The sequence below is a fragment of the Ahaetulla prasina genome, chromosome 1, assembly GCF_028640845.1.
Source record: "Ahaetulla prasina isolate Xishuangbanna chromosome 1, ASM2864084v1, whole genome shotgun sequence".
NCBI lineage: Eukaryota > Metazoa > Chordata > Lepidosauria > Squamata > Colubridae > Ahaetulla > Ahaetulla prasina.
Window position 1 is genome coordinate 611,225 of NC_080539.1, and position 27,063 is coordinate 638,287.

General features: G+C 55.3%; 1 protein-coding gene across 2 annotated transcripts in view; it reads right to left on the minus strand.

Moving 5' to 3' along the window:
• SMG6 (SMG6 nonsense mediated mRNA decay factor) overlaps window positions 1–27,063 on the minus strand; it is a 79,142-nt gene that overhangs the window by 40,784 nt on the left and 11,295 nt on the right. For both annotated transcript variants that reach the window (XM_058163911.1, XM_058163909.1), the window contains exons 2-10: window positions 18,183–19,815; window positions 16,639–16,834; window positions 15,911–16,021; window positions 15,547–15,653; window positions 14,222–14,300; window positions 13,471–13,581; window positions 13,195–13,389; window positions 5,260–5,321; window positions 2,378–2,523 (exon numbers count right to left, since the gene is read on the minus strand). In XM_058163911.1, coding sequence (XP_058019894.1) covers window positions 2,378–2,523; window positions 5,260–5,321; window positions 13,195–13,389; window positions 13,471–13,581; window positions 14,222–14,300; window positions 15,547–15,653; window positions 15,911–16,021; window positions 16,639–16,834; window positions 18,183–19,815 — 2,640 coding nt within the window. The remainder of the gene's footprint in view (window positions 1–2,377; window positions 2,524–5,259; window positions 5,322–13,194; window positions 13,390–13,470; window positions 13,582–14,221; window positions 14,301–15,546; window positions 15,654–15,910; window positions 16,022–16,638; window positions 16,835–18,182; window positions 19,816–27,063) is intronic.

The following is a 27,063-nucleotide window of genomic DNA, read 5'->3' on the forward strand; positions in this document are numbered from 1 at the left end:
TAGGCATCTGATTTTTGATCATGTGACCATGGGAATGCTGAAACCGTCATAAGTAATGGTCATAAGTCCCTTTTTCAATACCGTTGTAACTTCAAACAGTCACTAAATGAACATTTATAAGTTGAGGATTCCCTCTCCTTGACAACCATTATTAATAGGAGCCGAAACAATGGTCACATGAGGCTGCCAGAGTCTCCATGAAAACTGTTCTTAAAATGCGCTCAATCAAGGGTGGCATCTACAGCCATTTTATGACTTGTGGACTTCAACTCCCAGAATTCCTGAGCCAGATAAGCTGGGAGTTGAAGTCCGCAGGTCATAAAATGGCTGTCGATGCCCACCCCCTGCACTGAATCAAGCCTGGGGCTATTTGAATGCCAACTGCTCCCCCCTCCAGCCCACAAAAGGAGTCTCCTCTCACAGAAGCACCAGCATCTCCCCATAAGCACCTTCTTCACCCATTCCACACAGGTGCCAGACTGAAGATGGGGGTCTAGAGAGCCCCCCCCTCCTTTGGGTCCACATGGCAGGGAAAGCCAAGCAGAAAGGCTCAAGTGCCCAGAGGGGCTTCCGTTCCAAAGAAAAGCAAAGGGAAAGGACCAGGGGTGGCTTCTACTTACCTTCTATAGAACCGGACAGAATCGGGAGCAACACCCCCCCCCCCAAGAATGCTGCATGAATTTGGTCTCTGGACAGTCTCCAAGGGGTCCTTTCCAGGAAGTCAGGGTTCCTCCTGGGACCTCCAAGGCTGCAGTGGGAGCCTTGCAATCTGGAGGGGCCAGAGAGAGTCTCAAAGGGTCCTCATTAGGGGAGCATGGGGGGCATCCACAGGTCCTGGGGTGCAGGGGATCCCCGGCTTGCAAATCTGCCCCCTTAACTGGCCAGATCCCCTGCGGTCCTGACACATTTTAGGCAAGATCTAGTGAGGGGGGGGGCTCACGCCTAAGGAGCCCCCAAGAAATGTAGCCTAACTCTAAAATCCCCCCTGCTGAAGAAGAGCAAGGGGCCCGACCTCCAACCCCTTTGCTCATCCCAAAGGAGATCTGGAGATCCACAGCTCTCTCTGGGGAAAGATCAGCTGGGGGGGGGGTAAGGGGAGGGGGAAAAGACGCAGCCCCTGTGGTGGCCCATAAACTCATCTTCCAGTGATTCACACAAACTATAATCCAATCATGCCCTAAAACAGAACCGTGTGCCTGAGATGGGTTTGATTCACGCAATTATAAAACAAATTATTAAAGTGATGGGGGGAGGGGGGAAAAAGAAAGCCCCCGAGTCCAGATTGGAATAAATTGGGTGCAGATGGGTGGGGGAGGGGGCTCCTGCTCTCCTCTCCGAAATGCCCTGCCGCAACGGCCCGGCTTCAATTAGCGAGCTTGAACACCAGAACGAGACACCCCACTTCCCCAAAATCCCCCCACCCCCAGGAACATTCTCCACGCATCTGTGGTCGGAAGACAGGGACCCCCCCTCCCCCACAGCAGGCCCACGCTCTGCCCGGATTTTGCCAGGCTGCTCTCGCTTCTCTCCGAAGGGGGGGGGGAGACGGGGACAGGGCTGTGTACCACTGCATGGTGACTTGCAAGGGCACCTTCTCTGGGCAGCTGCCCCGGCCTCTCTGGCATATGCCCGCCAAGACACAAGGCAGCTGCAGGAGGAGCCAGAGGGCGAGAACTGGCGATGGAGCGGCTGCAAGGACCTCTGGGAACCGATGGGGCCCTGGCCTGGCACGGGGAGCTGCTTCCTCAGGAGCCTTAGGGTTTCGTGACAGAGGAACCTGGGCACCTGCCTCCCAGGATGAAGGATTTCCCTCCCACAGGGACACCTTTCAGACTAAGAGACTGCGAAGGCACCTTGGAGATCCTCTAGTTCAACCCCTTGCTCAAGCAGGAGACCCTATCCCATTCCAGACAAAGGGCTGTCCAGTCTCTTCTTAAAAACCGCCACTGTTGGAGCACCTACAATGTCTGGTGGCAAGCTGTTCCACTGGCTAATTGTTCTCACTGCCTCCTTAGTTCTAGGATGATCCTCTCCTTAGTTAGTTTCCATCCATTGTTTCTTGATTTGCCTTCAGGTGTTTTGGGGAAGAAGTTGACCCCCCCTTCTTTCTGGCAGCCCCTCCAATATTGGAAGATGCTATCCTGTCCCCCCAGTCCTTCTTTTCTCTAGACCAAACATCCCCAATTCCTGGAACCATTTCATGCTGGACGGGCCCCATCCACCTTAGGAGCCACTGTGCACTGAAGAAGGTACGGGCACCGAGGGGACCCAAACCAGTCAGCATGAGGGTTTTTTTTTTTAGGACTCTGCCCATGCTCTATGAGGGTCTTCTGGAAGGGTAAAAGGCTTTCTGCCCCTCCCCGGCTCCAGCCCCTACCTTTGGGCTGTGAGTTGTGCACAGCAAACATATTGATGGCCACGAGCTGCAAGAGGCGGCTGCTCCCAATGGGTGGCGGGCTGTGCTCCAGCAGGGCCTGGAAGGCGGTCAGGACTTCTGCTGCCACAGCTGGGAAGGTCTCCATCCTGAAGGGCAGAAGGGCAGGATGAGCGAGAGGTAGGCAGGGCCCTCCAGAGGCCAGCTAGCCTGGCCTCCTCCAAAGAAAGGTGCGGGGGTTTCCCAGCCCGTTACAGAGAGAACATTCCTAGTAAGGTGAGGAGGGGCCCTGGCCCGGCTGCAGGACAGGCCACCTCAAGCTCCCCCTGCAAGTTTGGGCCAGTCTGGGGCAAAAAAACCTGCAGCCATGACAGGCAGGACTGACTGATGGGACCAGCCAGGCAGAGTTTAGGCCAGAGGTCTGGCACGCACGCACAGCCTGGGGGGGGGGGCTCACCCAGCCCCCCCTCCCCCGAGAGTCACCTCTGCCGCTCTTCCTTCCTACGGCCATGGGGAGAAAGGGATGGCAGTGGCAGCAATGCCCAATAGGCAGCCTGCTCGACCTCGCCCCCCTCAGGCAGTGGGGGGACCTGCATGGGAGTGTGGGGCAGGGCAACCAGGCCCCTGTCCTGTGTAGGAGCTGGTGGGGGGGAGCACTTGTGGGTTAGGGCTTTGCCATCCCTGCTACCCTCCACGCAAGAGTCCTCGACTCCCCCATGGCCCAACTGGCCCCACGAGGGGGTGGGCACTGGAGAGACCCTGATCAAATTCTGCTTTCGCTTATTCGTTCCTTTCTGAAAAACATCTACAGGATGGGAAGGGGGGGGGGTCCTCGACTTACAAGTGCAATGGAACCCAAAATTTCTATGATAGTTGCTCTGTGAGTTTTGCCCCGTTTTATGGCTTTCTTGTCACTGTTGTTAAGTGAATCTCTGCAGCTATTAAGTAAGTCACACGGCTGTTAAGTGAATCTGGCTTCCCCACTGACTTTTATTTGTCAGACGATTGCAAAAGGGGCTCGCGTGACCCCAGGACGGCTCAACCGTCATTAAATACATGCCAGCTGCCAAGCATCCCAGTTTTGATCCCGTGACCACGGGGAAGCCGCAACAGTCGTTAAGTGTGAGAAACGGTCATAAGAAACCGTCATGAGAGCAGATGCCCCAAGACAAGTTCCTTGTGTGTCCAATCACACTTGGCCAATCAAATTCTATTCTATTCTATTCTAAGCTCCCTCTTTTCGCTGCTGTTTAACTGAACGGTCACTCAACAGCTGTCCTGAGTGGGGGAGGACCTCCGGGCAGCTGCCCATCGTCTAAGCGACTCGGAGCAGGGCCTGGGCCGGTTTGTAAGCCCGCCTGACAAAAGGGAGCTAAACAAAGACTTGGCCCCAAATGGGCTTCACCTGAAGTCTGAAGAACTGCTGATCTTCTGACAAACACAGATCTCTTTTTAAGGCCAAGGCCTGGAAAATACCAGGGTGACTGGAAAATAGGGACTGGAAAATATACCAGGATGACCTCAGTTTTAAAAAGGGAGGGAGGGCAGCCCGGCTTATGTGAGCTTCATCACCATCCAAGCCAAGAAGAATGGTAGGAAACCAGGCTCCAAGATGGAGCCCTGCTGGAAACGAGGCGGTGGGCTTCCACAGAGAGACGTGCCGCCTCTCTGGTCCTTCTGAGAGGGTCAAGGAGGAGGTCTCCAGCCACCCACACTGGCTTGGACAAATGAGCCACGAGATAAGAGGTCAAAGGTCGTCTGGGATGGAAGCAGGAAGCGGAGGTCAGCTGCCCAAAGCAGAAGGCCCTTGCTCAGAGACCAAGGATCCGAAGCGGAGGCTGACCAGAGGGACAGCTGGGCAAACTTGGGATCCCAGCCTCTGGGAGGGACGGAATCAGAAAGGAACCGCCTGAAGCTCCAGGGAACGGAATCCCTCTGTCCCAGGATTGGGTGTGTGCAAGAGCCCTCCAAACAGACAGGGTGGGAAAGTCCACCCATATGTGGAAGGGGCCTGGACAGGCAGCGTTTGGGGGTCTTGGAATCGTGGTGGATCAATCGGTGAAAATGTCACCTTTTTCATGAATTGCACTGGTTTGCGGGGGGGGGGGGGGGGGGAGAAGAAAAAAGCAACATCCGTGCCTTGAATCACAGGGGAGGAGAGTGAAAATGGTGTATTTATGTTTATCTCTGGGGAAACCAAGTTCAGAGCAAGGTGTGGGGAATGACCAGTCGACTTCAACCCAACTCAAGAATTCCTGAGCCGGCCTTGATGGCTGGGGGATTCTGGGAGGTGAAGTCCACAGGTCTTAAATGGAGATTCTCTGTCATCTGGGTCATGGATGTCCCAAAGGTGCATTTTTCAGGAGGCAACTGGACCTTCTAGTTTTTCTTTGAAGACGTTTCGCTTCTCATCCAAGAAGCTTCTTCACTTCTAAAGAACTGGAGAAGCTTCTTGGATGAGAAGTGAAGCGTCTTCAAAGAAAAACCAGAAAGTCCAGTTGCCTCTTGAAAAAAGCACCTTTGGGACACAAGTCTTCCTGATGTAGGCTCTCCTCTTGAGCAGAGGGTCGGACTAGAAGACCTCCCAAGGTCCCCACCAGCTCTGTTATTCAAGAGGGGTCTTGCTCTGAGCCGGCAGAGAAGCTGCTGCTAGCAGCTCCCCCTCCCGTCTCACCCCCCAGGCAAAGCACTGAGCCAGCTTGAGAAGCAGAGCCCGCACCCCCCTCCTCCCCCGCCAGACCCCACAGAGGAGGAGAGGAGGAGGCCGGTCATTCGCATCCCACCCTGTGCCCTCCGTTCCAAACACCAGCCCAGCTGCTCCCGGGACTGGATTCCAGAAGGGCTGGTAATGGAGGCGAAACAAAACAAACATCCTGCAGCCTTACCCAATCCTGGTAAACAGCTTCCCATGAGCCTGGAGAAAACGGAGGACGAACCTTTTGTTCAGCTGCATGGGAAAAGAGAGAGAGAGAGAGAGAGGAAAAAAAGGGGGAAAATATGATGAAGAAGATGAGAAAACAATCCAGGCCCGCTCCCTCTTCCTGCGAACGCGCTGAGTCCCGAGTGACCGGAGAACCTGGCCAGGGACGAGGGGGTGGTACAGCAGATGGGAACCGAGCGGCCGTGCCCTGGCCTCCAGCCTCTCTCCCGGGCCTTCCGAAGGCCCCTGCCAGACAGCTGCAGAGGAGGGCGGTGGTGCCAGGGCCCCCTCTGCTGGCAGACGGGGCCTTTGCAGCCGCACGGGGCCAGTAGCCCGGTCATCGTGGGGGGGGGGCGGAAGGGGGGGGCTGATGCTCAGACCTGGAAGGCAGGCGGGGAGGGAGCACCTTCTGCACTGCCCACCTCCCCAGCTGCAACTGTGAGAATATCAACCACTGGCCAGCCAGGAGGCACCGGAATAACAGAGTCGGAAGGGACCTTTGAGGTCTTCTAGTCCAACAGAAGGGGACAACATGGCACGGCCAACTCATTGCAGGACAATCCAACCATGCAATTTAAGTATTTAAAATAATTTCAAAATTTGTTTTCATTTTTGTCATTCATGTTTCATTTTGTCCCTTCTTTTATTTATTTTATTTATTTATTTATTTTATTTGATTTTTATACCGCCCTTCTCCCGAAGGACTCAGGGCGGTGTACAGGCATAATAAAAACCGACAATACAATATACAGGTTTAAAATACGATTTAAAAAACTTATTAAATTAGCCCAGCAATTAAAATTTACCATACTAAAAAACCCCGTTTAAAATTAATAAATTCAACAATTAAAAACCCAATTTAAGCCAGCCCCGCGCGAATAAAAAGATGAGTCTTGAGTTCGCGACGAAATGTCCGAAGGTCAGGTATTTGGCGTAGGCCCGGGGGAAGCTCGTTCCAGAGTGTGGGGGCCCCCACAGAGAAGGCCCTTCCCCTGGGGGCCGCCAGCCGACATTGTTTGGCGGACGGCACCCTGAGAAGTCCCTCTCTATGGGAGCGTACGGGTCGGTGGGAGGCATGAGGTAACAGCAGGCGGTCCCGTAAGTACCCAGGTCCTAAGCCATGGAGCGCTTTAAAGGTCATAACCAACACCTTAAAGTGCACCCGGAAGGCCACAGGCAGCCAGTGCAGTCTGCGCAGGAGCGGTGTTACATGGGAGCTACGTGTAGCTCCCTCTATAACCCGCGCAGCTGCATTCTGGACTAACTGAAGCCTCCGAGCGCACTTCAAGGGGAGCCCCATGTAGAGAGCATTACAGTAATCCAAGCGAGAGGTAACGAGCGCATGAGTGACTGTGCATAAGGCATCCCGATCAAGGAAGGGGCGCAACTGCCGAACCAGGCGAACCTGGTGGAAGGCCCTCCTGGAGACGGCCGTCAAATGGTCTTCAAACGACAGCCGGTCATCCAGGAGGACACCCAAGTTGCGCACCCTATCCTTTGGGGCCAGTAACTCGCCTCCAACAGCCAGCCGCGGCTGCAGCTGACTGAATCGGGGTGCCGGCATCCACAGCCACTCCGTCTTGGAGGGATTAAGCTTGAGCCTGTTTCTCCCCATCCAGACCCGTACAGCTTCCAAACACCGGGACAGCACTTCAACAACTTCATTGGGGTGGTCCGGGGTGGAAAAGTACAGCTGAGTATCGTCAGCGTACTGCTGGTATCTCACCCCGAAACCACTGATGATCTCACCCAACGGCTTCATGTAGATGTTGAACAGCAGGGGCGAGAGAATCGACCCCTGTGGGACCCCACAAGTGAGGCCCCTCGCGGTCGACCTCTGCCCCCCTGTCAACACCGTCTGCGACCGGTCGGAGAGATAGGAGGAGAACCACCGATATACGGTGCCTCCCACTCCCAATCCCTCCAACCGGCGCAGCAGGGTACCATGATCGATGGTATCGGAAGCCGCTGAGAGGTCTAATAGGACCAGGGCAGAGGAATATCCCCTGTCCCTGGCCCTCCAGAGATCATCCACCAATGCGACCAAAGCTGTCTCCGTGCTGTATCCGGGTCGGAAACCGGACTGGAACGGGTCTAGATAGACGTCTTCATCCAGGTGTTGGGGTAGCTGTCGCGCCACGGCACTCTCTACAACCTTCGCAACAAAGCGAAGGTTGGAGACTGGACGATAATTACCCAAAATAGCTGGGTCCAATGAGGGCTTCTTAAGGAGGGGTCTCACCACCGCCTCTTTCAAGGCGGCAGGGAAAACCCCTTCCAACAAAGAAGCGTTGATAATCCTCTGGAGCCAGCCTCGTGTCACCGCCTGAGTGGCCAGTACCAGCCAGGAAGGGCACGGGTCCAGTAAACATGTCGTGCCGTGAAGCCTCCCCAACAACCTGTCCACGCCCTCGGAGCCACAGGGTCAAACTCATCCCAAATATGCTCAACAAGACGTGCCTCCTCTCCCTCGCTTGGATCATCCCACATTCGGTCCAGACCGTCCCTCAGCTGAGCGATTTTATCGTATAGATAACCACTAAACTCCTCGGCTCGTCCCTGCAAAGGGTCATCCCGCACCTCCTGATGTAGGAGAGAGCGGGTCACCCGAAACAGGGCGGCCGGGCGGTTATCTGCCGATGCAATGAGGGTGGAGGCGTAGGAGCGCCTCGCTTCCCTCATTGCCACTAGGTAGGTCCTAGAATAGGTCCTAACTAGTGTACGATCAGCTCGGAGCGACTGGACCTCCAGGTGCTCTCTAGGCGCCTTCTCCGGCGTTTCATCTCCTCAGCCTCGGAGAACCAAGGGGCCGGACGAGATCTGCGCCGGGTCAGAGGCCGCAAAGGCGCGACACGGTCCAGGGCCCCGGCCGCGGCCTGTTCCCAGGCCACGACCAGTTCCTCAGTCGTGCCGTGGGCCAGATCCTCAGGGAATGGCCCAAGCTCCGTCTGGAACCTCTCAGGGTCCATCAGGCGCCTGGGACGGAACCACCGTATAGGTTCCGTCTCCCTGCGGTGGTGAATGGCGGTTCGGAAGTCTAGGCGAAGGAGAAAATGATCCGACCATGACATTGGTTCTGTTACTAAATCATCTAATACCAGATCATTTAACCACTGTCCAGAGATATAAATCAGATCCAGCATGCCTCCCCCTGTGTGCGTAGGGCCATCATTTACTCGAATCAGGTCCAAGGCCGTCATGGAAGTTTGAACCCCCGAGCTGCCGTCGATGACAAGCCAACTGATGGCAAGTTGAAATCCCCCATGACTATAAGTTTGGGGGTCTCAACCGCCACAGCAGCCAGTACCTCCAACAGCTCGGGCAGGGCTGTGGTCACGCAGCAAGGAGCCAGGTACGCGATCACCAAGCCCAACTGATTCCTATAGCCCCAACGCACACAGAGGGATTCGCAGCCGGCAATCTGAGGAACAGTGGTCTCCCTCGGCTCTAGATCTTCCTTAATGACAACCGCCACCCCCCCACCCCTACCTTGGACCCTCGGCTGATGAAATGCTCGGAAGCCTGGAGGGCACATCTCCACCAGGGGGACCCCCCCCTCAGGGCCCAACCAGGTCTCCGTAATGCCCATGAGGTCCGCGGACCCCCCCTGAATAAGATCACAAATCAGGGGAGCCTTATTAACCACGGACCGGGCATTACATAACATCAGCCGAAGATCCAAGCTCTGAGGATCATGGCCACCCGAGGAACGGGTGGGGACTGAGGGGCCGGAGCACGTGATCGCTCTCAGACATCGAACACGTGCCCCCATAACTCGATACGGCCCCTCCCCCCCGCCATATCTGCCTCTCCCACTTACCGTACAGATCGAACAACCCTCTAAACCTGGAACGCCCTCCCCCCCTACATCCTTTCTTTAACGATTCTATTCCACCATTTCTTGGATATTAGCGTCATTCTGGTCCTGCTGCAAGTTGACCCCCAGTGTGTCGGCTGCAGCAGGTTGGCCGCACTGAGTGGTCCGAGAGCCCAAGTCCAGCCCCTGCTCAGGCGGGAGGAAACCCAGGAAACCTCCAGCAGGCAACCCCTCCCCACACTCCCCACTTCTGCTGCTGGAGCCCCCATCTGATCCCTGAACCACCAGCCCTGCTTCCACGGAGACGGGGGCTGGATCAGAAGCAGGGCCACGGTGGTCTCGGTTCTGTTGCTGACCTCCCCCACTCCCCCCCGCCCAGGCCGTCCCCAGAAACCGGCTTCGCTTCCTGAGCCTGGCTACGTCCCTGAAGGTCTCTGCAGCTTCCCCATCCTCCCAAAAGGCAACTGGACTCCCTTCGTTTTTCCCTTGAAAAATGTTTCGCTTCTCATCCAAAAACTTTCTTGAAGGAGCTTCTTGGATGAGAAGCGAAACGTTTCCAAAGAAAACTCCAAGGGAGTCCAGCTGCCTTTTGCAAAATACATCATTTCCCAAACATTTCAGGGGGCAGAGAACACCCCACAGTGAGGGAGGCTGAGCCTGGAGCTCCCCGGTGTGCGTCCTGGCCCCCTACAGCCCCCCCTCGCCCTGCAGACTAGGCCTGGGAAGACAGCAGTTCAAGTCCGGCAGGGCCGTGTGGGCGAGGGAGCTGCAACTCTGGAACAAAACACCCAGAGAGGAAGGAAAAAACAAAACGAAATGGGGTGCAGCTGCCCTCTCCTCTTGACCCCAGGGCCGGCTGCAGTGCTCCCCCCAGGCAAGCCGAGAGCGGCTGCCAGGGCTGCTCTGCAGATGACTCAGCCCTTGCGTGACTCACCTGCCAGGCCAGCGCTGGGAACCTCCGGGCCTCGCTGCCCACAAGAGGAAGCGGCACCGGCCCACGGGCACTTCTGCAAAACCGGCTGCGGCAGCCCAGCTCCTCTGAGCCCTGCAGAGCTGCCCTCCCCCTGCGCACGCAAGGGGCCCTCCCCAGCCCTGCCCTCGCCATGACCTCGTGCGGAAGACCTCTGCAGCCTCCGCTCTGGGGACCAGGGAAGGCAGAGCTACACCAGGCCCCCCAAATAAACTGGGGTCCCACTCAGGGAAGGGTGACAAGCAGCTGGCAGCAGAATCGATGGCCACAAAGCAGGGGCCCGACCTGCAGCCATCCAGATCACGCCCCCGGGAGACCCTCCAGGGAACCCGCCCCATGCAGAAGCCGAGGTGGTCCCGAGGGGCTGAGAGCCCCCCCAAAAGCCACAAAGAGCAGGAGTGAAGGAGCAGGCTGGCAGGGAGATGCCGGAAGCCTCATCTTGCACCCCTTCCCCATCCTGGGAGCGGTGTGAATTTTGGCTCCCACGATTCCCCTGCTAGCATGGAACCAGTAGAGGATTCTGAGACTTGAAGTCCACATGCCCAGAGGCAGCCCCAGGGCAGGAAAGCCTGGTCTGTCACTCCCAACGATGTTGGGTCTAACTGGGGAGGGGATGAAGAAGGGCCAGGCAGGGGCCCGACCTGCAGCCATCCAGATCACGCCCGGAGACCTCCAGGAACCCGCCCCATGCAGAAGCCGAGGTGGTCCCGAGGGGCTGAGAGCCCCCCCAAAAGCCACAAAGAGCAGGAGTGAAGGAGCAGGCTGGCAGGGAGATGCCGGAAGCCTCATCTTGCACCCCTTCCCCATCCTGGGAGCGGTGTGAATTTTGGCTCCCACGATTCCCCTGCTAGCATGGAACCAGTAGAGGATTCTGAGACTTGAAGTCCACATGCCCAGAGGCAGCCCCAGGGCAGGAAAGCCTGGTCTGTCACTCCCAACGATGTTGGGTCTAACTGGGGAGGGGATGAAGAAGGGCCAGGCAGGGGGGCCCGAGCGCTGGGGCCCCAGGTGGCTGCTCTGGAGGGAGGCAGGGGGAGGCCGTTTCAAGGCAAGAAGGGCTCCTTGGGGTCTTTACACTCCTCCCCTCCGCAGCCAGTGTGAGCAGAGTGAGAGTGGGGGCAGGAAAGTGGCTTCAGTGGGTTTGTGGGCACCAGCTGCCCCTCCGCACGAGACCCAGAGCCCGGCTGGCCCCATTCTCGCCGCTCTGAGCGGCTGAATCATTTCAGAAGGGAAACTCTCAGACAAGTAAAAGTCATGAATGAGTGTCGTCAGGGGTCAGGAGGAGGCCAGGGAAAGCTTCTAGTCCTCATGAAAGCGTGGGCAGGTGACTTGGGGTCCCAAGTTTGTCTGTGTGGGGGAAGGGAGAGACCGCAAGGGCACCCGATGATCTCCCCCAGAAAATGGGTCTGGATGGGCTTCCCCCAAAGCAGGGCACCCCCTCCCCAGCGTAGCATCTCTATGCCCCCCACTCCAAACAGTGACAAGCCTTCCGTGCTGTGCCTGGGAACCCTCCGTGGGAGCCTCACCCGGCCTTGTGGTGGCAGCGAAAGGTCACACGGGGGCAGGAGGGGGGAGGGGGGGTTCCGAGAGGCTGGGAGTTTTGCTGGGGGAGTGCAAGAGAAGGAACTCCAGGCTGTGGGGACTGGGGGGAGGGGGGGAAACTTCCCTGACAGCCCTTCCGTTCCCAGCCGGGGGCTCCGTGTGCCGTGTCTCACGTCCCCCAGCTGGGGGAGGGGGGGGAAACGGGCATGGGGTTTCTGTCTCTAACCAGCCCCTTGCAGCCTGGCATCCCCCCCCCCCCCTTCCTCCCACAAACCTCACAGCTGGAAACGAAACAGCTCACATCAAAATACAGCTTTCGGTGACCCAGGTCAAGTAGGCTCCCAGGGGATCTGGCACGCAGCCGCCGCTCTGTTGTTGTGGGGACACACATACACACACACAAGCACCTCCAGCCCAGGCAGGGTTTCCAGGGATACACACAGGTGTTTGGGCTGCTCCCCTCACTCAGAAACACTACCCCCCCCCCATCTGCAGAGAAGCCCAACTGCAGCTGAAACACTTGCTTGGGTCGGGGAGGGAGGGGGAGAAATTACTCCAGTGGGACCCAGAAGCTCCCACCGTTCCCCCAAAACCACACTGGTGCCTCCACTTTCTTCACACACCCACATTCACAGCAACCCCGCATTAAACTGGGTTTTATTATTTTAATAATAATAATTAATTTAAATTTATTAATTTAATAATAATTATTTTAACCCATTAAACTGGGTTTTATTATTTATATGTCTATTTTAATTATTTGGCCGATATAATAAGTTTTTTAGATGAATGTTTTACTTTGTATATTTATGTGTTTTTATATGGCTGTACACCGCCCTGAGTCCCTAGGGAGATAGGGCGGTATAAAAATATGAATAAATAAATAAATAAATAATAAACCCAAACTTGGCAGCGATGAGAACAACAAACCTGGGCGACGTGCATGGACCTCATTAACCATGTTTGTTGACTAAACCACAAAGGGCTGGGCTCACTCAACTTTCTCGAGACTTTTCTGGAAGCGGGCAGCCCCTGTGCAATTTTGAAGGATGTTGCAGGGGCCCCCAAAGGGTGTTAGTTGGGTTTTTTTAGAAATCAAACTTTTAAAGCCACCGGTCCCAGCTTGGCCACTTTAAGACCTGTGAACTTGGACTCCCAGAATTCCCCACTCAGCATAACTGGGAGGATTCTGGGAGTCGAACTTCACTGGTCTTCGAGTCACCAAGCTCAGCCACCTCTGCTTAGAGACGACAAAACTGTCATCAAATCTTAAAAGTATTTTCAGGATAGGTTCCTTATTACAATGATTACATTTTTTATATTTTCAGATTTTTAAGTGAATTAATGCCGCATCCTGCAGCCCATGGCATCCCTATCCATGCAGAGAAAGACACACCAACTTTTGATAAGGGAGGGGTACAGCCTGTCAGAGTGGCACCCAGGGACCGGATAGGCCTGGCAAGGAAGCCCCCTGCCCGCTCCCCCCAATCCTAAACGGAAAGCAAGGGCTTTTCCCCATAGCAAGCTGAGCTGCGCCCCCTTGTGGCCGCAAGAAACACTGCACCCCTCACCTCGCTGGGGCTGAGGCTGCTCAGGCGGCCATCCCGCTCGGGGTCTCGGCTGGACTCGTGGCCCTGGCTGGAGCGTGGGTGGGAGGGGTGGATCCAGAGCTCGAGGCGGGTGGCATCATCCCCGGAGGGCCGGAAAGCCGCCTTCTTGCTCCGCTGGCCACGCTCGCAGGGGCTCTTCTGCTCCAGCTGCTCTGCCTGTGTGAGGGGAGGAGGAGGGGGCCGTGAGGACCTCGTGGGAACCCAGGCAGCCCCGGGCGGCGGCCCCCCTGCACCCACCTTGCGCTTGGTCTCCTCAAAGAGGCTGGTCAGGCTCTCCTTGGCCGTCAGGATGGGGTTGCTGGCGGCCAGGCTGCGCATGTAATAATACACGGCGTCCAGCTTCCTCCTCTGCACAGACAGAGACGGAGAATGGCTATCAAGTACAGGCAGTTCTCGACTTACAACACTTCACTCAGTGACCAAAGTTACAACGGCACTGAAAAATCATGACTTATGACCATTTTTCACATTTATGCAGGGGGTTGGACTAGAAGACCTCCAAGGTCCCTTCCAACTCTGTTCTTCTATTCTAACTGATGACCAGGGTCACGTGGTCAAAGACTAGACACTTGGCAACTGACTCCTTATTTATGACAGTCACGTGATCCCCTTTTGCGACCTTCTGATCAGCAAAGTCAATGGGGGAAGCTGAATTCGCTTAATGACCGTGTGACTAATTTAACAACTGTATGGGTTCACTTAACAACTGTGGCGAGAGAAGTTGTAAAATGGGGTAAAGCTCGCTTAACGCATTTTTCAACAATATAAATTGTGGTCGTAAGTCAAGGACCTGAGCCCCCTGATGCCACCCGGCTTTACCAGAGGGAAAGGGGGGAGGCAGGAAGGACTCCAGCCGAGCAACCTGGTGCTGATGCCCCTGGTGTCTGTGAGGAGCCTGCTGCCACCTGTGGCCAGTCAAGCTGTGCATCCCCTGGCACCGGCCAGCTCAAGTGCGGGAGCTCCGGCCGTGACTCAGCCGCCTTCTTACCGTGTAGACGGCCAGGAGAGCCAGCTGGTTGTAGGGCCGGCCGTTCTTGGGGGCGATGTGCTGAGCCTTCAGGTACCAGCTGGGGAGAGAGGAGACCAAGTGAGCAGCTGGCAGGATCCACGGAAGAGCCGTGCCAGGATGGCACCTGCCCAGCACAAGCTCTGCTGGACTTGGAGGGAGCGAGGTTGCAGCGAGAGAGTCCTTTCCTCAGTCACACAGGCTGCTCTGCGCCTCCGATGCCCAAGGCAGGAGGGCTTTCCTTCCCTGCGGTTGGCAGACCAGGCTGTCTGGGAAGAGCCACCTGCAGAGCTGACCCCTCCTGCACAGCAGCCCCAGCCTCAAGCTGACCGCTCAAATGGGAAGGCCAGAAAGGCCTTGGCGTTTCCACCAGACACATCTCTGACCGAGGGGCGGCACAAGTCCTCAGGGTTAGGACCTGGGCATTTGGGGGGCCTGTAAAGTGCCCCCCCCAGACTTTGCCTGCCTCCCCCAATTCTTGCCCTTGCTGGGACTGGGCCACGCCTCGGAGCGGTTGCTCCTTTTAAGAAAGCTGGCCAGGTCCAGCCCCAGCTCTGCCCTTAAGCCATGCTGCCACTGACTGCTCAAGCAGAGCTCCTGGCATAGATCAAGCCAAGGTGGACCGGCAGCTCTTGGCAGCTAACCACCAGCCCCTCGCTGGCCTAGAGCTGCTGCACCTGGCCAGGCCACACTTCCTCTCCCCTCCCCCGGCTCACCCTCCACATCCCCCCACCCTGTCCTCTTCTGGGTCAGGTGAAGTGAGCTAGCCTGGAAATGCCAGGCTGGGCCCCAACTAGCTAGGTGAGTGTGGATGCCGGGGGGAGTTTGTGCCATCCTCTAAGGTGGAGGTGGGGGGCAGAGGAACTGAGAGCCCTCCCTCTGGGATTCCAGGACAGCATAATTTTTACATGGGGGGGGGACGACTGGGAGGGGGGAGCATTTCTGCCCTGCTGTAAGTGCGAAGGATTAAGGCCTTTCAAGCTCCCTCCAGATGGGAAGGGGGGACCGGGGGCTCCTTCCCCATCTTGGCCGGTGCCCCAGTTATGGTGCCCAGCTGGTCTGGGAGGACCTGGTCACAGAGATGCCAGCCAGCCTGTTTATTAACCCATCGAATGCCCTCCTCCTCCTTCCAGGGCTGATGCGGCAGCTCAGGTGAGGACGTTAAATGCCAGGAAGGTACATACAGGTGAGCCTCAACTTACGAGTCCTTTAACCACCGTTCTGAAAAAAGCGGCTTAACGGCCTGTCCTTGGCCAACCGTGCCCATTGTAGACCCCCCACCCCTCTGCCCCACAGCCCTGCCCTACCTGCGGGCCTTCCCGTAGTTGGCCGTGTCGCTGCCTTGTTCGCGGTACCTGCAGATGTCGCCCTGGCAAATCAGGCTCCTCTGAGCACTTATGAGGGCATATTTCACCTGGGGAGGGAAGAGCAGGGAGCCAGCTTGGGGTGGGGGGGCAGCTGGAAGCCTTTCCAGGAGGTCCTAAGACCCCCTCCCCACTCCTTCTCAGGGAAAGGCCAGGCCTGTCACTCCTCAACGGAGAAGGAGGGGCTGCCCCAGGGGAAAGATTTCCGGTGCTCCCAAACTTTGCCCACCGCTCCCCTGCAATCCTCATGGGTGCCCTGGAACCCTTCCCCATGAATTGCATCCTGCCCCCCACCACTTTCTCTCACCGTCTTCCGCAGGGGCTTGCTGCGGACGGCCAGGCCATCCATGTAGTCCTCCAGCTTGAACTGGTAGGTGACCTGCAGCTTCTGAAGCAGGCTGTCAAAGAAGACGGTGCCCTGAAGGGGAGGAAAAAGCAATAGGATCACGGGACAGGATCACAGGATACAGAGACAAAAGGGACCTCAGAGGTCTTGCAGTCCAACCCCCTGCTGCAGCAGGAGACCCTGTGCCATTCCAGACAAGCGGCTGTCCAGTCCTGCGCAGCCCTGACGTGTCCTTGGGCTCATCTGCACCACAGCCCAGTGTGGCAATCAATCAGAACAGAGCTGGAAGGGACTTTGGAGGTCTTCTAGTCCAGCCCCCTGCTCCAGCAGAAGACCCTCTACCAGGGGTGTCCAACCTTGGAACTTTTAAGACTTGTAACTCCCAGAATTCTGGGCGTTGAAGGCCACAAGACTTAAAGTTTCAAGGTTGGACATCCTTACCTCTCTCACTCTGAACAAATGGTTGGCCGGTCTCTTCTTGAAAGCCTCCAGTGATGGAGTACCCAGAACTTCTGGTGGCAAGCAGTTCCACTGGCTAATTGTCCTCCCAGATAGGTTTCCCTGCATTCACTGCTTAAAGTCCACTTCACGGGATAGCTCTGTTCTACCCTCCACCTGCCCCCAGGCCCTCCTTCCAGATGCTGCCCACACTGAGGGTGGCCCTCCCGCCGGGGGTCTCCGGGCCTCACCTCATCCAAGACCTGCAGCAGCCTGGTGCGCACCTCCTGGCCGCTCTCCCCCACGGCGGGCTCCTTGAGCAGCTGCCGGAACTTCTCGATCACCTGGTAGAAGGCGTTCTTCCAGAGCAGCTGGTCCACGTTCTGCGCATCGGCCGCCTCAATGTCCGTCAGCAGGCAGCGCTCGTACAGCTGCAGCATCTCCGCCCTGCAAGCAGACACGGGACCCTCGCTCATTGGAGGCAGGGGGCGCCTCCCCCTCCCCCCAACTCCCACGGAGGGGACGGCGGACACCTTGCAAGAGTTTAAAAAACAACAACCATCGTATACAATAATCCTCAACTTATGACAGTTCGTTTAGTGGCCGTTCCAAGTTACAGGATTTTTTGCAGATGCTGTTGTAACTTGGAACAGCCACTGTACGGTGGATGGATTCTGGATTGATGGATTTTTAAAAACATTGTAAGGCAGACGCTCCAATCTTTGCGGCCTGGTGGCCTGGCTTGGGGGGAGGGAGGGGAGGGGGAAGAGGGAACTGCCGGCCTGCCCAATTTCAGCTGAACCCACGGGCATGCATTCGTTCCAGCCAGACACTCGAGCACCCCAGTTCTGAATGGGCCCAGGCCTGGGGAGAATGGGGGCCCCCTACACTAAGGCAGGGGTTCGTTCAGAAGGGGATGTGGGGGCAAACACAGAATTGTGCCCGGTTTCTGGATGGTGCCTCATTAACTTGGATGCGTTCAGGCTTCCATTGGCTGCTCAAGCCCAAGCAGAAAGGCTGAGGCCCCGCAGCTCCCTTCTTGACTGCCACACGTCCTCGGCTTACGACCTTTTGGTTAGCGACTTCAAATTACGGCAGCCCTGGACAAAGGGACTTGCAACCATTTCCACCCTCACAACCGCTGAAGTGTTCCTGGGGTCACCGTGATCAAACTATGTATGTATGCATGTATTTATTATTTATTTATTATCAATCAACTACATTTGCTGTCAATCTTGTGGCTCAGGGTGACTTGGGGGCTTATGTGATCTCGGTTTGCGACCTTCCGACAAGGAAAGTCCAGGGGAAGCCAGATTCACTTAATGACCATGTCACTAACAACAACTGTGGTGATTCATTGAACAACCAAGACAAGTTGTAAAACGGGGCAAAACTCACTTAACAACTGCCTCTCTTACCTACAGGATATGTGGGTTCAATTCTGGCCGTAAGCTGAGGACTACCTGTATTTGGAGTGGGGGGCTGCTCCCTCTCTCCGCTTCCCAGGGGCTGACCGGCGTGAACACTCCCCCGCCCAAACCCCCCCCCCAGAGCCCCCCCCACAGCCAGTAAATCCCAGAGGGGTCAGGTACCATTTCCAAGGCTAAGAAAGCGGCCCAGGTCCTCACTGCCACTCAAGGACCCCCAGAGAAACCGAGTATCCACTCTCTCAGGACCTCTGGCACAGCCCACCCTCCCTCCGCCCCCTTTCAGCGCGCGGCTCCCAACCGATGCTCAGAGATGGCTCCCCTGGGCAAGAGAGACCCCTCCGGCCGCCCCCTTTCCCCCGGCCCACCTGAGAACGCCCATCTTCTCCAGGCCCTCCGGACTGAGCCTGTCTCGGGACAGGAGGTTGCTCAGCTGCTGCTCCAGGTGCCCGGCCTCCCGCAGGGCCTTGCCCAGCTCTTGCTGTTGCTGCTGCTGCTGCTGCAGGTGGCTCTTCTGCTGCTCCGTCTCGCCACTTGGGGGGTCAGCCAGGAGGGCGCTGCCAGTCCCCCCACCCCCACAAGGCTCGGATTGCTTGGGGTAGCCAGCGGAATAATAGGCTGCAGGGTAGACCTCGTTCCCGGTGCCCACTGGGTAGGGCAGGGGGTACCCAGTGTAAGGGAAGGGGGCCCCTCCGTAGTAATAGGGGTTGTCCGAGTTCTGGAACCGATAGTAGGGGGCCTGCACCTGGCGGGGCTCCCCTCGAGGCACTGGGGGGCCCTCATCGTCCGTGTCCAGGAAGTGCAGCTGGGCCCCCGGGCTCTTCAGAGCCGGCTTCTGGTCTGGGTTGTTGGGGTCCCAGAGCCGACGGGATGTGCCCCCCCGACTCCAGCTACGAGGGCCTTTGCTGCTGCCAAAAAGGAGCCGGGTGCCCCCTCCGTGGGGAGCTTCGGGGGACCCTGTGCCACTGGGGGTCAGGTCCGTGTTGGCTGGTAGCACCAGGATGCCTCGGCCCCGGTTCTGGGACTTCCCCTCCACGGCTTCTGCAGGGTCCCTGGGGGTGGCCCCGGAGGGCCTGCCACCTTTTCGCCATTCGGGCTGGGAGGCCGTGGATCCCCTGCCTGTGGAGCCCCTGCCGCCCCCCTGGGCTGCTCTGGAGTCCTGGCCCCGGCTGAGCCTGCTGTACTCGGAGCCCCTCCTGGCCTCCGGGGCTTCCTCAGCCCTGTCCTCTTCCAGGGAGTCGGTGGAGGAGGCGGAGAGCTGCTTCTGTGGGCGGGGCCTTTCCAGGGGCTTCCTCCCCACCTCTGCCTCCCCACGGGCCCCCTCGGTGCTGTTGTTGCTACCTGCCGAGCTGGTGCTGCAGGTGCGGTAGCGGCTACGACGTTTGTCCGAACGTGAGTAGCGCTTGGGGGGGCTGCCCTTGCCGTGGCCTGGCTCTTCTCGGCCCTTCCGGGGCCGCTCGGACCGCCTGCCCTTCTCCCCCCGGAGAGACTTGGCCCCTTCTTGGCTTGGTGCTCCTTCCTGGTCCCCTGGCTTCCTGGGGCCGTTGCTGGCCCTCCCAGAGTCCTTCTCGGAGTCTGCTCCCCTCTCCTCCTTCACGGGGAGCTCCTCGTCTACCAGGGAAGAAGCCCCCGCTTCTCGGGGTGAGGCCTGCAGGCGTTTGCCAGGCTGGTAGATCTGCTGGTCAGGCTTCTTGGCCCGCCTGATGATGCGAGGGCACCAGTCCTCGGGGGTGCCCCCTTGGCCCTGGGGGGAGCCTTCTAGGAAGCCGTTGGGCGGTTGGCCCCTGTCTTCGGGAGGTGGCTGGGAGGGCACCCCACCCTCCTTGCAGGCAGCTGCCGGGGGCTCCCTGGGGCCTGGGTTCTCTTCCTTGGCGTCCTCCTTCCTTGGAAGCTCCTGCTTCGCCGGGCCCGGCTTGTTCCTCAGGCGGGAGAGGCCCGGCTTGTAGATCTCCAGATCCGGACGCCGGTTATCCTTACGATGCCGGGGTTCCTTCATGGTCTCTGCAGAAGGGGAAGCACAAGAGCACAGTCAGCCCTGAAGCCACTGTGTGTGTGTGGGGGCTCACCAGGTGTGGTGGGGGAGCAAACTGACTGGTAGTGGCAGCTCTGTCGTTAAGCACAGCTGCCACTAAATGGGACCTCGTGTGACTGGGCTTTCCTTTTCCCCCCTCTCCTCTCCTCAGCCTTAGACACCAGCTAATTAGCCAGAAGAGAGTTCCGGTTTCCATTTACATTTACATTTTGGAGAGGAAGGGATCACAAGAGAGTCAGCAGGAACAGAGTGGGGAGGGAAAAGGTTTGATGTGCCATTGCATTCCTTTCAGTGTGTATTCCCCACTGTGTGCCTGTTGACTCTCTTGTGATCCCTTCCTCTCCAATCTTTACACTTTGCAAAGGTGGGAAAAAAGATTAACCCCCAGGGACAGGCACAGGACAATGCGTACTGACTGTAGGGATGGTCACATGACTGAGGAACATTGCAAAGGTTATAAAGATGAGCACCGGTTATAAAGTGTTTTTTCCCCAGCACTGTCATAATTTCAAACAGTTGCTGAACAAGGCAGTCAGTGACCGAGGTCTACCTCTAATGGCGTTTGATGGACTGAAGACATGATATGGCTTTATTAATACAAAAAGTTAGGAAAGATGAGCCAAGATGGCTCAGTGGTTAGAGTGCAGTACTGCAGGCTACTTCAGCTGATCACACCGGCTGCCAGCAGTTTGGCAGTTCAAATCTCACCAGCTCAAGGTCGCCTCACCCTTCCATCCTTCCAAGGTGGGTCAAATGAGGACCCAGATTGTTGGGGGGCAACAGGCTGACTCTATAAACCGCTTAGACGGAGTTGTAAAAGCACCGTGAAGTGATATATAAGTCTAAGTGCTATTGCTAAGATGCAACCATTAAAAATGGCTTTTTTCAAAAGTAACCAATGTATTAATTGAAACAAACAACCAGAAAATCAAAGATAAACCAAACATAAAGTTATGAAGAAATAAAAAGACAACTTTTGCCTTTAATTAAACAGCTTTCTGGGGTGGGGGAGGGTGGCTGCAGCTGTGTTTTTGAATGCAGCTGAAGCTGCTAATAACCAAATACATATATTTATATCTCTCTCTCAAATTAAAATACAAAAATATGGAAAGAAAAAAAGAAAAGGAAACAACAAGCAAACAACATCAAACTGTCATTAAAAAAACAGGTTTACAAAAAATGAGAAAAGACAAATATATCATTACCACTAAGTCCCCATTTTGGGGTCTAGCAGGAGGGCCTGGTGGTGGGACCTTTGTGTGGGGCCTTCCCAGCTTTGGCACGGCTTGCCCCCCCCAAAAGGGAAGAGCCCCCTCCAGCCCTTCAGAAGCACAGGGACAATCTTTGGGAAGGCTAAAGACCCGTTGCCTGGTTTCTGTAGCCCTCTGGTCCCTTGGTTTTGGGCCAGGAACACCCCCCTCCCTCCAGACCCCCTTGGAGCCCTCCCCCTTAAGCCCTATGGTGGCTCCTTCCCAGAGCCAGGACAGACCTCTTTCTCCTCCTCCTTCTCCTTCTCCTTCTCCTTCTCCTGGGGAGCACATCCCATCTGTGGCCGAGGCCTCCCACCACTCAGCTCCGTGGGCCATGGCTAATCTGCAGGCTGCAGCCCGGAAGACCCAGCCTGCCCCCGGGGAGGCTCTGGTGGGCTGGCATCAGAACACTGGAAGCGGCTCCCATGACGACCAGGCTGGGCCAGAAGGGCCTGGAACCGAGGGGACCACAGAACAGCCCAGCCCTGGGCTCTCGCTTGGCTTGCGGGCACAGAGCCCAGTTGCAGGGTCAGGCCACAGGTGCCCAGAGGGAGCCTCTGGCTGCCAGACAGCCAGCCAGGCTCTGTAGCCGAAGGACCAGAAGGGGCATCAGGCACGGAGACCTGGAAGTCCCCCACAAGTGAGCACCCCCAACTTCCCACCTTGTGTCTGCGGAAGTCATGGCTGTCCCAAAGGTGCTTTTCCCAAAAGGCAACTCGACTTTCTTGGGGTTTTTTCCTTGGTAACGTTTCACTTCTCATCCAAGAAGCTCCTTCAATTCTGTTCCATTTTCTTCAAGTGAAAAGAAGTGTTTTCGATGAGAGGCAAAATGTTTTCAAGGAAAAAATAGGAAAAAAAACCCAAGGTCTTTGGGATTCCCACATTGTGCTGAGGCTCATTGATGGGCACAGCGAGTGGTTGGCTTGGCTTATTAGCTGCCTGGGGGCCCTTTCGGCTAGAAAAATCAGCCACCTCTGGATTTGGGTAGCATTTTAGGCCAAGCTAAGAGGGTTGAGCAGCTGTCCAGGAACCCATCCCGTCCCACACCAACCCCCTCCAGTGGCTTCTCTGTTGGGGCAAAGCTTGGTATGGGAATAAAACTGCTCTATTAATTAATTAATTAATTAAATTATACTTGATTTACATTTAAGGAGCTGTGGTGGTGCAGTAGTCAGAATGCAGTATTGCAGGCTGTCTCTGCATTCCACGGCCAGCGGTTCGATTCTGACTGGCTTAAAATGTCCTTCCAAGGTCGGTAAAATGGGGACCCAGATTGTTGGGGGCAACAGGCTAACTCTGTAAACCGCTTAGAGGGGGCTGCGAAGCACTGTGAAGTGGTATATAAGCCTAAGGGCTATTGGTATTGCTAACGTACAATTATTTTAATTACCATAATTAAGCAATTTATGCAGCCACCTATCTAGCCGGAGGAATGCAACAGCACACTAAAAACAGAAAGGCTAATAAGCCAAGTCGGAGCCTCATTAAGTCTCACTTTCATCCATCAACCACCCTATGCCAGCCTCACCAACCCGGGCAGAGGAGCCATATGTGCCCCACTTTCCCGAAGGCCGAGGGGAGGCTTTTCTTCCTAAGACACAGAAGATGTGCTTCCGAGCCCCCCGCCCCCAACAACACAGCTTCCCAAGGGGGCCCATGGGGCAGACACATCCTGCCAGATCTAGCTAAATGGACCAACCCCATCAGGGACAGACGGGGCACTGCAAGCCACCTGGCTCCTGGCCACACACCGTGTTAGAGGTGACAACCAGCACTGGATTCGCACCCAGAAGCTTCCTGGGAGCCAGTACAGCTTACACAGCGTGTGTTTGTGTGTGTGCGTGTGACGGGCATATCATGGTGTTCCTGCATTCTGGACCAATTGGAGGCGACAGAGGCAGGAGTGACCCTCTGATTTAGCAAAGGGTGAGGAGCCATTCAGAGGGCAATATATATATATATTTTTTGCCCTTTCTTGAATCCCTGTCCAGGGGACCCTGCTGGCCTTCCCGGAGTCAGTGATGCCCCAACCGATGGCTGCCAGCCACACCCAGCACGGTTCAGGCCTGTGGCAGCCATTCCTTCACCCTCCCGCAAAAGACCAAACTCTCACTATCCCCTTCCCGATAAGCACAATTATCGGTTCCTTCCCCTTGCCCCACAGCCTGGTGCCCCAGGAGCGGCTCTAGGACTTGCTGGTCAGCCTGTCCATCCTTCTGGCTGCCCTGTGCCCCCCTCCTGCCGCAGCTGGCAATCCCTCCGCCACCCTCACCCCCACTTTGCTCTACATTGAAGGCCCCATCTCGGCTTCCTCTGCAAAGCAGATTTTGATTCAGCTCCTACGGCCCTTTTGGCTGGCATCCCTCGCTCCTAACCCAATTTTTGCCATCAACAAAGGGCAACACAGGTGTTGAGGACTCCTTTGCCGAGCCTCCCTGGCTTGGCCAACTAGGTGCCCCCTGCCCATCTCCTCCCAGCCCCCCATGGCCTGCAATGTCCGGTCTTCAGGGGTCTCAACGCCTGAGCGACTAGACTATCTTTTATTGACAAAAGGGGAAGGTGGTTCATGTCTTTAATTCAGAGCGGCTTTTCATTCCCACTGAGCCATTCCTTCCGCTGTCTTCAGGGTCTCCGTTGCCTTGTGAAGACCACCCACCCTCCCCTTGGGTCCCCAGGAAGAGCCATCCCTCCCCCGGCACGCTAATTATATCTCTTATGCAGAGCGTGACAACACAGGGTTCAAAGAGGCTCTCCCCTCATCTGAAGGACTTCCGGTGTTAGGCGGGAACAGATCTTGAATAGGTTGTTCTTATCATGGGTACAAAGAGACCGATTCCCTTGGAGACTCAGCCGGGATCTGCTTCCCAGGACAAGTCCTCCCAACGCACATTATCTGCACAGGCAATCCTCAACTTATGACCATCATGGAGCCTGCACGTTACAGTTGTAAGCCATTAGGGTCGTAAAGCAGATCAGCCACACAACTGATCCGATTTCACCCTTTTTGCATTGCTCATAAAGCCAACGTCACAGTCATTAAGTGAAGCGGTTGCTCACGATAGAGTGCTTTTGCCCCAAACAGGAAATCAAAAACGTTGGTTTTTAGTGAAAATGTTGCAAATCGCTCTCCATAATAGGGACTTTTATGAAAGAATACAGAGCAAAAAGGAGACGTGGAAGCCTAACGCTGAAGCTGCCGAGGAGGAGCAGGGTGCCACAAAAGATGGCACAGGCTGGCAAACACGCTGGGTGGCAGCAAGAGCAGAATTGCCACCCAGAGACCCTGGCAGAGGCTGGCCACGGACTCACAAGATGCCCTCTGGAGTTGGAGGCTGGGAGCCCAGCAAACACGGGTCTGGAGCCTGGCACCGGAGAGGGTGGCGCACCTCAGGTTTTGTGGTGCTGCCAAGGGCGCCTGGTGGTGAGCCAGGTACTAGAGAACGGCAAGGAACCCTCCCCCTTAAGTCCTCAACCTACGACTACAAGGGAGCCAAACATTTCTGTTGTTAAGCCAGACAGTTGTTAAGTAAGTTTTGCCCCGATTTATGACTTTCTTGCCACAGTTGTTAAGTGAATCACTGCCGTTGATAAATTAGTCACACAGTCGTTAAGTGAATCTGGCTTCCCCATTGATGTGGCTTGTCAGAAGGTCGCAAAAGGGGGTCACATGACCCCAGGACACTGTGACGTCATAAATATGAGTCAGTTGCCAAGTGTCTGAATTTTGATCATGTGATTGTGGGGATCTTGCAATGGTTGTTGAAAAACAGTCATGTCACTGTTTTCAGTGCCGTTGTAACTTGGGTCATTAAATGAAAGGTGGTAAGTTGAGGACTACCTATAAAGAATCAAAGTATTTGGAGACAGGTGCCACAATGCACCTTTTACTGGCCTGGAGAAGGACAGGGATCGCTGGGCTCTTCACCTAAAGGACTCAAAGCCAACACGGTTACAATAGAACGCCAGAGTTGGAAGGGACCTTGGAGGTCTTCTAGTCCAACCCCCTACTTAGGCAGGAAACCCTATAGCATTTCAGACAAATGCCTGTCCAATATCTTCTTAAAAACTTCCAGTGGCACAACTTCACAACTTCTGGAGGCAACCTCTGTTCTATTAGTTAATTGTTGTAACTGTCAGGAAATTCCTCCTTAGTTCCTTGATGAGTTTCCATCTGTTGCTTCTCGTCCTGCCTTCAGGTGCTTTGGGGAATATTGGATATTGAGATATTGGAACAGTGCTATCATGTCCTTCTTTTCATTAAACTAGAGATACCCAATTCCTGCAACTGGTTAGGCCCCTCTGCCCTCAAAAACAGGCCGGGTGGTCAGATAAGCCCTGCTGCTGTCAATGGGCTTTTGCTTCGATAGGTACGTTATAGATTATCCTTCAGCACTAGGATTTATTAGTCTTTGTTCTGGCTTGGTGGTTTTGTGTTTTTAATTCTTGTAAGTCAACCGGAGTCAACTGGGTGAGATGGCCAGCTATATCAATCATATCCTGTAAATCAGGTGTATCCAATTTTGGCAACTTTACAACTTCAACTCCCAGAATCCCATAGTCAACTTTAAGACTTGTGGACCAACTCCCAGAATTCTGGGAATTGAAGTCCCCAAGTCTTAAAGTTGCCGAAGATGGACACCCTGCTGTCAATAAACCAGAAAACACTGGCAGATTAGATTCCTCCCTATAACCCCTTTGGCAGCTGTTGCCCACCTGATCAAAATGCTGAGACCAAGAAACATTTCTAGACAGAGCCTGAAAGCAGCCAGAGGGAGGGAGCTTCACTTGAAGGGATGAGACGGAGACCTGCTGCACAAGATATAACTGTGTGGAACCAAGAGGAAACAGTGAGCGAAATCTCCCATTTTGCATAGAGGAAAGGGGGGAAATTACCAGAAGAGCCCCACAGGAAAAGCCGAGAGGGCAAAGAGACCACAAAGATTGATTCCATGGGGGTAAGAGAAGGTCAACAAGGAGGAGGACAGCTCAGCATCCAGGAAATTTTAGAAGCTAGGAAAATAGACAGCCTCTCTTGAACAAGAGCATAAGCTCTGGATCGAAACACAGCCAGAGTCCATGGCCCAGTCGGGCCTGCCATCTTCGGTCTATTCGCTTGGCTGGCATCCTGCCATAAAGCGCGGGGGGGGGGGGGGAGAGGAGATTGGGGAAGTGGAGAATGGGCAGGGGGAGGAGAAGGGGAGGGGAGTGACAGGAACCAGAGGTGTCAATCAGGAATAAACCTGCAGATCAAGGACTAAGTGTGAGAACGGAATGTGAAACTCCACCAAAGAGGCGTCTAAACGGGGAAAACCGCAAGCTTTGCGAGGGGACATTCAGATCCTGCTTTGATTAGGTTGTTGTTACCGCTTGAACTTAGTAAAAGTGAGCTTTTCACTTCATCAATGGAGTCAGGCAGTTTTCTTCCAAAGGAACCAAGTCAGGACACATGGCATTAAAACTTTTATCATCATAATAATTATGTTATTACACGCAGCCCAACTCCCAGCAATTCAGATGGCATATAAATTTAATTTTTATGTTATTGATATCCTACATTATTTTTAAAAATAATTGAAGGTGGTGAACATATTTGATACATGAAACATCTACAAGGAAACGCCAAGCTCAGAGAGTATCAAGGACCCCCACTTTTCAACCTCGAGCTAAAAATATTCTACTGATACCCAAGGCAGCTTCCTCCTCCTGTCTTCCCCAAAAGAGGCCTGGATTGGGCTGACAAGAGTATATTACATTTATGTGTAATAGAATATATATACAGTGTTGTACCTTGCAGCAATATGCAAAGCCCAACCGAATAACATGGCTAAATGTGGATGTAATCTATTTTAGTTTTGGCAAAATGTTTTGGAGAGCAGGGCCTTGATGGCCTTCTGTCACAAGGGAGTTCTATATATAGGTAGTCCTGGACTTACAACCATTCGTTTAATGGCCATTTGAACTTACAAA